Source organism: Fringilla coelebs (assembly GCF_963513975.1).
Source record: "Fringilla coelebs genome assembly, chromosome: 24".
In the NCBI taxonomy this organism is placed as follows: Eukaryota; Metazoa; Chordata; class Aves; order Passeriformes; family Fringillidae; genus Fringilla; species Fringilla coelebs.
This window is the reverse complement of record NC_140050.1, coordinates 4164884-4176753: the sequence shown is the minus strand read 5'-3', so window position 1 is coordinate 4176753 and position 11870 is coordinate 4164884. Positions and strand designations below refer to the sequence as shown.

General features: G+C 54.1%; 1 protein-coding gene across 1 annotated transcript; it reads right to left on the bottom strand.

Annotated features, from left to right (window-relative positions):
- Window positions 1–861: 861 nt before the first annotated feature.
- On the bottom strand, window positions 862–10652 carry ACER1 (alkaline ceramidase 1; the record flags this gene model as incomplete). The annotated part of the gene is made up of 6 exons (XM_084221130.1): window positions 862–1030; window positions 1679–1816; window positions 2487–2624; window positions 3616–3754; window positions 4118–4232; window positions 10560–10652. 6 exons carry the CDS (start codon window positions 10650–10652, stop codon window positions 862–864), a joined length of 792 nt encoding a protein of 263 aa, XP_084077256.1.
- Between the last annotated feature and the right edge of the window lie 1218 nt (window positions 10653–11870).

Genomic DNA, 11870 nt, shown 5'->3' with positions numbered 1-11870 from the left:
GATCCTGTGGTGCCCAAAGTGCCCCCAGCACTGGAGGTGAGGCTGCCCCAGGGCAGAGCAGAGTGGGACCATCCCCTCCTTCAGCCAGCTTTGACCATCCTGGCTCCTTGCCTCATCCTGCCCCCAGACAGCCCTTCCAGAAAGCAGAGGAGTCTCAAAATTACCTTTGTGGCCTTTGGAGACTCAGAGCTGGGGAGGAACAAGGGCCACTGGGGTTTGAGGAAGGGGAAGAGCCTGGGACAGGGCACCCCAGGACCTGGGCCAGCAGAGCCTCTTTTGGGCTCTCACCCAGGATTTCTCTTTATGAGCAGCTCTCCCTGGGTCAGAGAGAGCTTTGGCCACGCTGTCTATGGGAGTGACTGGCAGATAAGAGGATGTGGTGCATCAGAGGAAAAAAAAAAGGCTTCAGTATAAGTCAGTGTCCACAGCTTTAATGCACAGCTGTCCTGAGTAAGACACATATATCAATAAATAGAGTTAATAATAATAATTAGAGCAGCCCCAACAAACCCAGCTGTCACCAGTTTGGCTTCAGTGTTCTCTGTTGTGCCCTTTTCAGCAAGGGGTGCTGGTGCTTGACTAACACAGAGGACACAGAAGCAGCACCGTGTCCTTCCCCCCCCTTGTGGGGATCTGCTGGAGAAAATCTCCAGCTCCCTGAACACCAGACTGGGCAGAGCCTTCCGAGGCACCTGTGGGCTCCCACCTTGCTTCATGCCCAGCATCACGAGGCCTCAGCTGCTCCCTGCCCCTTCCACTACCATGCTGCCCCTGCCTGAGGAACAGGAGGAGCACAACCGAGATGTTCCCGGTGTGAGCATCACACACCCCATGCCCAGGGAGGCCTGAGGGCACCCAGCTCTAGCACTGCTTGTGGGGCTCCTCCAGGATGACATAGGGCACCACAACAGGCCACGAGTCACTGGGCCAGTATTCCAGCTTTGGCTTGATGGAGGGCATCTCGTAGCTGACGTTAAAGTAGATGACCAGCGGGAAGCAGTACAGCAGGGACATGGCTATCAGCACGTGCCTGCAAGGAAACCAAACATGTGTGTTGGACAGAGGGTCATGGCATGGTCACCCTGAGGCTGCAGCCCCCAAATGTCCCAGGAGGGCTGCAGGGAGTGTGTGTCCTGCATGGTTTGTGCCTACAGGGAAATCCTGGCAGAGCTCTGTGAGATGGGCTGGGGACGATTCCTGGTGCAGCGGGGCTGGGGTGGCACAGGGGACTCGTTCCAACCATTCCCCATTTCCTGGCTGCACTGGCTGTCCCAGCCATCCCAGTGCTTTGTGGGGATGGATCTGAGTTTGCAGCACTTGCAGCCCCACCTGGGCAGGCACTGAAATGTCAGGTCCAAACAAAGCTCTGCCTTTCAGTTTGGCTGCTAAAAGAATCCTGAGGATGTTGCACTTCACACAGCAGCCTGGGAGCAGCCACAGCCCTTTGAGAGCCCACCTGGAGGGACTTCTGGAACCATTGCACTTGCAAAACAGTGCTTGGCTGGTGTGGAGGAGGAGAGGGATGTTAAACAGTGGTTAGGGCTGAATCCTTGGGCTGAGTGAGGAGAATAGTGACAGGAAAGGGGGAGAGGGTGGGGAAATAATGCAGCTGAGTGTCTCAGCTGCTGTTTCTCTGCTGTGGACCTTTCAGCCCTGGAAATGTTTGGGCTCGGCTTACCAGAAGCTGTGGAAGTAGGGGAAGTTGATGGCCTGCCAGAGCCAGCAGAGCCAGCGGTCACTGATCCAGCTGGTGATGGCCAGTGCCCACCACATCACCATGACCGCGGCCATCCGGTGAACCCGCTTGTCATTGCACCTGGAAGACACAGCAAGGGACAGTGAGCAGAGTAATCATGTTAGGAAGAAAGGGAGTTCTAAAGAGGGCTGGTTCCTGCCTGTACATGCAGCAGTGCAACCCCCAGCAAGCTCCTTCTGGAGAGTACTCCTCAAAATTCCACAGGAACTGGAGAAGGGTAGCTCTGGGGAGAGGATTTCTGACTTTCTGGGTGTGAGGATGATGCTGGGAGATGCCAAAGCACTCCTGTCTTTCTCTCCAGAACCTGGTGGGTTCTCCCAGCCTCACACTAAATGCCCCAGAAAGGGGAAGGAGCTGCAGAGATGGCAGCCAAGGGGGAGAATCATGGACTCATAGAACTGTAAAGGTTGGAAATGACCTCTAAGACCATCATGGCTAGCTCTTAACCCAGAACCATCAGCATGTTCAGCACAAAACCCTGTTCTCAAATTCCACATCCACAGGGTTTTTGAAGCCTTCTAGAGATGATGACTGCACCACTGTCCCATGGGTTGTCCCCCACCTGGGCCAGGTGCCCTTCCTGTACCCCACTGCCCACTGGGCCTCTGCCTGCTCCCTCCAAGCACACATGGCTGGTGAAGACCTGGGTTCAGTTCACTGTGTAGGACAGAGTCACTGCCCAACAGGAGCACAGCTGGAGCTGGAGGTAACCCCTGAGCCCCCTCCTTACTTCTTGAGCTCCTTCCAGGTCATGTACAGCAGGTGGAAGGCGATGCAGTTGAGAGCATAGGCATTGAGGGTGGGCTTGACAAAAGACATCAGGGTGCTGATCACGGTGGTGATACCAGTCAGCCAGAAGAAATGCCTCCTGAGGGGAATTGAGAGAGAGTGTCAGTGCCCCCAGGGCTCACAGGAGGGGAGGGTAAGGATGGGAAAGGTCCTGAGAGGGGCAAATCTTCTCCAGCACCTCCCTTCTGTTTGCATGCGGCTGACCTCAGTGTCTGTGGGGTCCTGGCAGGGAGGTAACAGCCCCCAGGGGGACCGTGACAGACCCGGAGCACAGCCCAGGAAGCAGCTCCTGCACTTTCCTGGGGTGCCAGGGATGAGGCACAGGCAGGGAATTCCGCACAGGGAAGGGCTGCCAGGCAGGACTGTGCTAGCACCGGTTTGGGCTCCCGGAGCAACAATAGGGCTCAGAGGGGCCTTTCACATGCAAATCCCTTCGCAAGTCCCTCGCTCTCCCCCAGCTGTGTCTCCTCGGTGAACTCCTGGTGACCTCCTGTTCGGCATGGGAAGAGCAGACTTGGAGCAGGTCTTTGCAAGGAACTGGGCTGGCTCAGAGGGCTCCAGCCAGGAGGGGACACCCTCTGAGTAAAGCCCTGCTGGGTTCCTGTTTCTGCTGGTCCATGCCCTCCCAGTGGCCCCATCCTTTCTGCCGGGATCCTCCAGCCCAGCCAGCCCTCCTTGAAATGAGGGGTGTAACCGTCTTGTCCTATGGGAAACCCCCTCAGCCTTGAGGGAAAACTCTCTGTGGATGATAGAGGATGCTGGAACAGATTGACAGCATGAGTAATTGAATGCTAATGTTCAGGAACGTTTCATTTCCTAATTAATTTTGAAATTCTCCATGCAAAGTTTCCTCTGCAGCGACACAAACAGCTCCAGCTGAAAGGAGGGTTTTGATTTTTCCTCTTCCTTATGGTCAGCACCATAAGAAGGAGGGCCTGATCCTAAAGCCCTTCAGTGACCTCAGAGCTGACCCCTTGCAGGGGAACTGGGGGGTCTGTGGGTCACTTCACCTCAGTGTCAGCGTCCCATCCCTCCCCTCAGAGCCTGCCCCGTGTCCCTCTGGCTCATACCTGGTCTTGATGCACTTGGGGAAGTAAGCCTGTGGGTACCAGAAGGAATAAGCCACAGCCAGCGTCCAGAGGATGGAGAGCTCATCCAAGAGCTGTCCCACATAGCTCAGGGTCATGTGGAAGTACATGGAGAAGACACCTGCAAGGAGCAAGGGCACCTTGAGATGAAAAAGCTCCATCCTCCCACCAGCCCTGGAGGTTCTTGGGGCTGTTCCTGAAGATCCACCATTCCTGAAGATCCACCATTCCTGAAGAGCAGGATGTGGATTTTGGTGTTCAAGGGGGGCTGGACTGAGTTGCTCCAGTCCCACCATGGGGATTACAGGGCTGGAAGCTGCATATCCACAGCTGGCAGCAACCATGGGCTGCAGGCTTCAAACACACCTGGCTGCTTAGTTGCCCACCCGAATTTTCCCTGTGCTTTGGCCACTGAGACCCTTCAAAGGTCTCATGTTGGGTAGTCTGGCAACCTGTCTGGTTTTCCCACAATGCTGACACCCACCTACGAGGAGGAGCAGCCCTGAGACAAAGTAGAGGGGCACAGCCTTCTTCTGGCAGTACTGCCTGTTCAGGTACAGCAGTGCAGGGGACAGCACGAAGAAGCTCACATTGCTGATCTGAAAAACAAGAGGCACACTCAGCTCCTGGGCCAGCCCCATCCCACCACGTGCCTCAGCATCTCTGTGTGTGAGGAGGATCCTGATCTCCAGCAGGAAGCAGGGGTTGTTCTTGGCACAGGGAGAGGGCAGAGGTGTTTCTCCAGAAGCCAGGCTGGAACTGGAAGGGCAGCTCTTGCTGTGGCAGCCAGCAGAGGCTGCAGACACCTCTGCCCTCCCTCAGGGCCAGCAAGCCCAGGGTGAGCTGCTGTGTCCCATTTGGGTGATGCTGGTTTATCTTCAGCTGCCTGGTGTGTCCAATAACTCCTCTGTTTGCAGCCATCTCTCTCTCATGTCAACCCAGACCCTCCAGGAGCTGCCTGGATAGCTCCTGACCCTTCCAGCCAGCAGTGATTCCCCTGTGAGGGGTTGGAAGGGTGTGAGGAGCTCGGCCAGCACAGCAAGGCACAGTCAGCAAAACATCCTGACCTGGGAGTGGGTGTGGTGGGGAGCAGCAGGATGAGCAGGACAGCAGGAGGTGGGAACAGGCAGGACTGAGGTGACATCCTGTGGTGTCAGGTGTGAAGCCACCTGGCCTGGGGAGGAGAGGTGTTTTGGACACTGGTAATTATGTGAGGTCATAAACCTCCTCTAAACACACCTGGCAAATGAACACAGAGGAATTATTCTGCTCTGGTTTCCAACTCTGCAGAATTCCTTCTTTGAAAGACTTTGATTCGTCTGGGAAGGAGGGGATGGTGATGGAGAGGAGGGGATGGTGCTGGGGAGGAGGGGATGATGCTGAGGAAGAGGGGATGGTGCTGGGAAGGAGGGGATGATGATGGAGAGGAGGGAATGATACTGAGGAAGAGGGGATGGTGCTGGGGAGGAGGGGATGATGCTGAGGAAGAGGGGATGGTGCTGGGGCTCAGCTTCTTGCTGGACTGGCTGAAGGTGCCAGTGCTTTGGAGAGAGGAGATGCTGATGAGCAAAATGTGGGAGCTGGGGAGGAGCAGTGAGCACTCAAAGCCTGGACCTGTCTGCTGGGCCAGGCCTACTCCACCCTGCAGCACAGGGAAGGGAAATCTGAACTTATTTAATTACCCTCTGTGGGTTCCTACCTTGCTTTTTTCACCTGACTTTGCAAGCTCAGGGAAGGGATATCATTGGGAAGCACGGCCTCCCCAGTGAAAATGGTTCTTGCTTATGAAAGGTTGGGATTGTGGTTCTGCATTTACCTGCCAGACAGCTCTTTGGGGCTCCGGAGCCATCTGCTGGAGTGCCATTTGGCAAAGCACCAGGGTGACTTTTATCTCAGCCTGACAATCCTTTTCCTTTCATCTTCCAGCTCCACGCTGACCCAGACCCCACCCCTGGAATTTGGCATTCACAGCTGGAGTCTCCCCCCCTCAGCAGCACCAGGTAAACTGCAAAATCGGTGCTTATGGTAACAGGGCTGCAAATCACTGGGATGTTGTCATTTCTCTGGAACACACCCTCTCCTATTCCAGAGGGAAACACAATTCATGCCTAATGTGAGGTCTCTATTCCCTTAAATACCGGAGATTCATCTTGATTTTCACTAAGGCTTCCATGAGACAAGTTGATGCTCCCATTAGCAGCAGTTCTCGGGCTGAATGGATTTGTTTTCCATAGGTGCTTAGAGCCAAATCCAGGCCAATTCCCATTCCAGCCATGAAAAGAGAAGTGCTGCTCCCACTCGCACCCTCGAGGTCAAATTGTTCAGACGCGACTGAGAAATCAAATCGTGCGCTCAAGCAACAGCCACGCTTCAAACATTTCCCTTGAAATGATTAAGGAGGCTTTTGGAAGGCAAGCAGGGATAGCAAGGAGAGGGAAAACGCTCGGGGAAAGAAAAGGCAGGAGAGTGCAAGTGCCAGCACGCACTTCAGTGAGGAAACGCGGGAGAGGAGAGCCCCGCATCCCTGAGCACCGGGCATTGCAACAGTGCCATTAATTACATGATAGCTGCGTTATCACTTCATTAACTCGGGACGAGGTGTGCAAGATCAGATAGCAGCGGGGAGGGATAACCAGGGGAACCGTGCCAATAGGGTCAGGTAGATAAACGGGATTCCTTGCACAGCAGCCAAGCTGGGAGTTTAGGGGACAGCTCCCACCCCCGTGGGACACACGAGGTTTTCATCACTCCGATTTGTAAATGCTGACTTTCTGTCTTCCCTCTAGGATGTGGCAAGCTCCATCTCAGACGTGGTTAGGAGGGTTTTGCTCCCAGGACAGCCATTGGAAGTTTTTCTGGAGTTTCTGCTCAGGCTGGGACCCCCTAGCACAGCTTCTATTTCAGCCTCTCTGGTCACACTGGCCAGGAGGCAGCAGCTCCCTCTGCCCAGGATGTCGGGGAGATAAGGGAGTGGTTTTGGAGCCAAGGTGTGATAGGACATGTGAGAGTCCTCCTGTCTGAGCTCCCAGCCTGTCCCACTCCCCAATAAATGTGAGTTATTGCTCCAGGTGCCTCAGCTGAGCCCAACTATTTGCTTCTTTTCCTAGGAGAGAAGTGAGGCTGGGATCAGCAACACAGCTGAAATCCTGGGGCATTAATAGAATCATTGGGAAGAGCCCAACGTCTGCAAGTCCAGCCTGAGACAGAGGGACAGAACCTTCACCTGTGACAGGTGAGATCAGCCTCTGATATGGATAGAGGCAGGAGCTGCTGCTTAAGCACAGTGCAATGGCAGCAGAGGCTGCTCCTCACTCACAGAATTCACAGAATTCACAGAATGAATGCTCCAGCCAGGCACTTTCTGCAGTGGAAGGAGATTCCTGGCAGGGAAGGACTCATGGCAGGGAGCTCATTCTCACTCACAGTGAAGCAGCTTTAGATGACAGAGGAGCCCACAGGGCCAGACACAGAAGTGAACACCTCCAGAGCTGTGCAGCAAGTTCCTAAAGCCAGGCCTGTGTTGTAGGGGACAAGGCTGCAGGTGCTGGCATCACAATGCCTCTGCTTTGGGGTAGAAAGCAGCAGTTTGGGGAGTGCTTGCAGCATGCTGGACACAACTTTCTGGGCAGGCAGGAGAGCCATGGGATTAGTGAGAATGTGAGAGGGCCAGGACACCCCACACAGCCCTGCCACTGAACCCTTGATTTCACCACTCCAAGGAACATCCAGGTGTGAGCAGCATCAGAGCTGCTGCAGAGACACTGCTGAGGACCTGGGTGTCATTACCAGCATCTTGGATCAGTCATTGCAGCAAAGAAACGAGGGTAGAAAGACAAATCCCTGACTGATGACCCTTCTGGAGCACAATTGTGCTCTCCCCTGAGCAGCCAGAAGACAATAAATTTCTGGGTCACTGAGTCACTATAAATGGAGCTTTGTTGCTGAACTGCATCCAGCCATGAGCCACCATGTATTATTAGGTACTTAAAGGTACTGTTTACATTCTTTTCTCATAGCCCTGGTGCTTATTTCCAATACAAAGCATCCAAGCCAAGCAGGCCTGAGAGAGTGTGGCTGGCACAGAGCAATCCCCAGCAGCACATTTGCTGCTGCTGGCACAGAACAGCTCTGCTCCAGCCCCAGGCAGGGCTGGGAGGAAGACATTGAAGAGGATGCTCTGTGAGGAAACCCTGCTGATTTAGTGATCCAGGAGGCTTGGGTAGGAGCTGGCTGTGTTCCCAGCCAGCCTGAAACTCCAGAAAATTGACACTGAGGTAAATATTGGTATAATTAATTCAGGGCAGTAAGGCTTGCTGCAGAGAAGCAGCAACCTGAATGTAGGGAACAAATGAATGGGGAGAGGAAGAGAAGATGCAGGCTGTTAGAATCACACCTGGGATGGTGCCCAGGATGCAGCCAGCAGGGATAGCTACAGATCTCAGCCTGGTCAGATTTCTATAATCCCCCCTTTAGGGCACAGCACAAAGAGCCTGATCCTGGGGGAGATCCCAGAGTGAGAATGGGGGTCCCTGTGCTGCTGCAGGGGTGAGACCCAGGCAGTGCCAGCCAAGGATGGGACCCAGGCAGTGCCAAAAAGGCTGTGCTGGGTGAAGGAGGGACCCAGGCAGTGCCAAACAGGCTGTGCTGGGTGAAGGAGGGACCCAGGCAGTGCCAGCCAGGCTGTGCTGGCTGAGGATGGGACCCAGCAGTGCCAGCCAGGCTGTGCTGCTCAGGAAGGGGTGATGCCCATGCCAGTGATGTTCCTGCCCACTTTTGGTGACAAGGTCTGGCCCTGAGCATGGCACAGCATTTGGGCTGTTGTCAGATGCTCAGATAAGGCAGATTTTAGGAGGGTTTGCTCCTCTGCCACCCCTTGTGTGGACAGGAGGTCACCAGCCAGCCTAAGGCAGGCAGCTGCCATGGCAGGGTTAGATTCCTGCTGCTCAGGAATCACATCCTAAGACAGAACTGTTTCCCTCCCTTCCTGCACTGGCACTCTGCTGATCTCCTGAGCCTGGCAAAAAGGACATCAGTGCAGGGACCATAAAAAGCCCTTTCTTTGCTGAGGAAGAGGTTCCCAGTGTCATACAGAGGAGAACAAGGGCAAGTCCAACAGCTGGGAAAAAATCCTGCAGGGCTTTCTTGTCCATATCCCTCTGTCCCTCAGTATCACACTCCTTTTTATCTGCATTGGGACATGCATTGGAGAGGTTTTCCTCACTGTGCCTGAGTCCCACACAGTGAGAATTCATCCCAACAAGCCCAAAGGTGTGGCATAGATACCTGGGAGATGGCTGTGGCTAGCAGGGGCCTCCTCCAGGACTGGGCACCTGGGTGAGCTTTTCAGGAGTAGCCACAGAATTTAGAAACCTGTGCCACAAAATGACCCAGGCAGCTGAGAGTTAATGTTTTATGGGAAATTCAGGGCCTACAAGAATTAGTCATGCATTTGGCCACACCAGCTGGTGTCCAGCGGAGGAGTCAGACACTGAAGTGCTTTTGAAGAGCTCCTGAGATGGTTGTTGGTGTGATAAGGACTCTGAGCCACTTTGTGAGCCTGGTGTCAATGGTATCTCAGCTCTAAAGACCTGTTTAAAAAATGCTGCCTTATGTATCAAACTTGGACATGAGGCAAATTTACCTCCTGGAAGGAAGGAATTCAGACCAAAACCAAAACCTTCACTTTCAGGCTTCATGCTCTGGGTGGAAATCAGCCCCTCTCCAGTGTCAGCAGCCACTCTCTCAAACCCAGACACTTTGGGCACTTCCAGCTGCATTTAGAATGGGTTGGGTTGGGAGGGACCTTAAAAATCATCTCCTTCCACCCCTTGCCATGTGCAGGGATATGTTCCACTCACACAGGTTGCCCCAAGCCCTGAAATCTGAGATGCTGATGTGACTATTGAGTGATTTCTGCATCTCCTTGCTCGTTATGCCCTGCTCTGCACCTCTGAGCCCATGCAGCAGCAGCAGTAAACAGCAAACAGCAAACAGCACCCAGCTGGGTGCCACAGGGAAGCAGGGTTTGGTCTGGACTGGCAGATCTTTCTTTGTTGAGAGCCTCAAAGGGCAGTGAGTACACAGAGCCCCCTCCTCTGAGACCCTGGCAGGGCGATTGGAGCCTGCAGGACTCAGGCTGGGCAATTATCGTTATTACAGGTAATTTATTAAAAACAGGAAATGCTTTAAAAAAAGAGGAAGAGCCATTTCCATGAGAACAAGATCTTCTAGTGTTAGACAGCAATTGCCAAAAGTTGTAAACAAGGCCTGTGGAAGGCTGTAAATCCACATGCCTCACACCCCTGGGAGCCTTTAATTGCTCTGAGGGAGCAGGACATGCTTGGAGAGGCTGCTGATCTCCCAGCCCTCTGCAGGCAGATATGGATGCTCCAGCCAAGGCACTGCCACTGGATGCAGCCTGGGTGATAAAGGATCACAGGAGGTGAAACTGGCTCATGCTCCAGCTTCCCTCTGCGCTGAGTTCCGTGTTCCCAACCTGCCTGACACGGTTCATGGAAGTGCTGCCTCTCATTTTGCCACTCCTGTACATTTAGCTGGAATATATGAGGGAAGTGTGGGGCTTACCCCGGCTGGCAGCAGAGCTGCAGGACTGGTATAACAGGATCTCGCAGATCTGGGCTGTGAAGGAGCTCTGCCAGAGTTTTCTCACTGGGAATCAACCCCACACACACAACACAGAGGTGCCCCTGACCCCAGCACGTTTTGGGGAGCAACCATTGCAAGCAACAAAACTCCCCCGATTTACCCGAAGCTCAGAAAACGCTCCCCATACCAGCACCCTCCAGCACCAGCAAGTTCCAAGGAGCGAGGAGGAGGAAAGAAAACAGGGATGCCCCATCCTGTCTGGATCCCAGAAGCAGCCCCTGGGTGCCTGGAGCCGGCCCCAGCCTCCCCGAGCCACTCACGGTGTTGTAGTACTCGGCGATCACCGCCGAGCGCACGAAGTTGCTCTCGCACCAATCCACCTCGGCACTCTGGTAGGAAAATATGCTCGGCATCCTCAGCCCCCTGGGGAAAAGGAGAGGAGCAGGTCAGTGGTGGGCACAGGGGAGGAGAGGGCTGCACACCCAGAGGGGACCCCGCTCCTCACACGTGTGGCAGCAGCCAGCCCGGCTCAGCGCCTTACCCGGCTACCAAGGGCTCATCCTCTTCCCAACACACATCCTACTGCTCAATAGTTCCTCTCTCCCCTCGATGCAGGAGTTGCAAATTGCCTCAGAAAATGCTCTTGGGCTCTGAGGATGGTCACCAATCCATGGCATTAACATCTCTTGCCAGGTGCCGTTGCTGCCACGGGACTCTTCCCCATTTTGGCCCAGTCCTGGTCACCTCATCTTCTCCCTTCTCCTCACTTTCTTTATGACTCAGACCTTCCTGCCAGGAAGACTTCCCTGTGCTCTGTGAGTTACCTCTGGGGAGTGGACAGCCCTGCAGAGGTTGGTGCTCATTGGCTCTGTTCTCCACTGTCGTTCCTCAGCATCTTCCCAAGGGCTGGAACTTGGCTCATGGGAGCTCAGGCCTGGAGCACCAGCACAGACCCTGGGCATTGCTGGAGTCCTGGGGCACTGGGAGCACTGGGAGGTGCCTCTTTCCTCTGAACTGAGTTTCACTTGCCTTGTTCTCCCAGGCAATCTCCACCCTGGTTTACCAGTGAAAGGGATCGGAGTTTGACACCTCCAGTGGGTTCTGCACTGCCAGACCCAGCCTGGTAGCACTGCAGCTACAAATGGGACTCCAAACAAAAAAAGGTCTAACCTTCTGCCTGTTTTTTCCCCCCATGTTAAAGACTTCCCTGTCCTCATTGTTTCTCAGCACTTTCATTAATTTGAAAAAGCAGTTCTGATTTTATTTTGATCAGAAGTTTTCTATTTGCTATGTTTTTTTTTCAGATCCTTGAGACTTTAGGGCTGTTATTGAAGACAGCTGCCAAGCTTAGAGGCATCTGGAAGCACCACCAAACCCATGGTAGCTGGATTTTTGGTACAAAACAGAGACAGGAATTCCCTGGAGCTGAGCAGTTCGGTCCCTGGATCTGGCATGGGACTGACCCAGCCAGCCGTGTTGCTCCAGCCCTGCAGAGTGAGCAGGTTTGGGGTGACACCAGGCAGGTGACACTGCCTCAGTGGCATCTCTGATCTCCCAAGACACTGGTGGCAAACAGCTTTTCTTTGAAAACCCTTTCAGCTCTAATGCAGGGAAGGGAAGTTTGTCTCAAA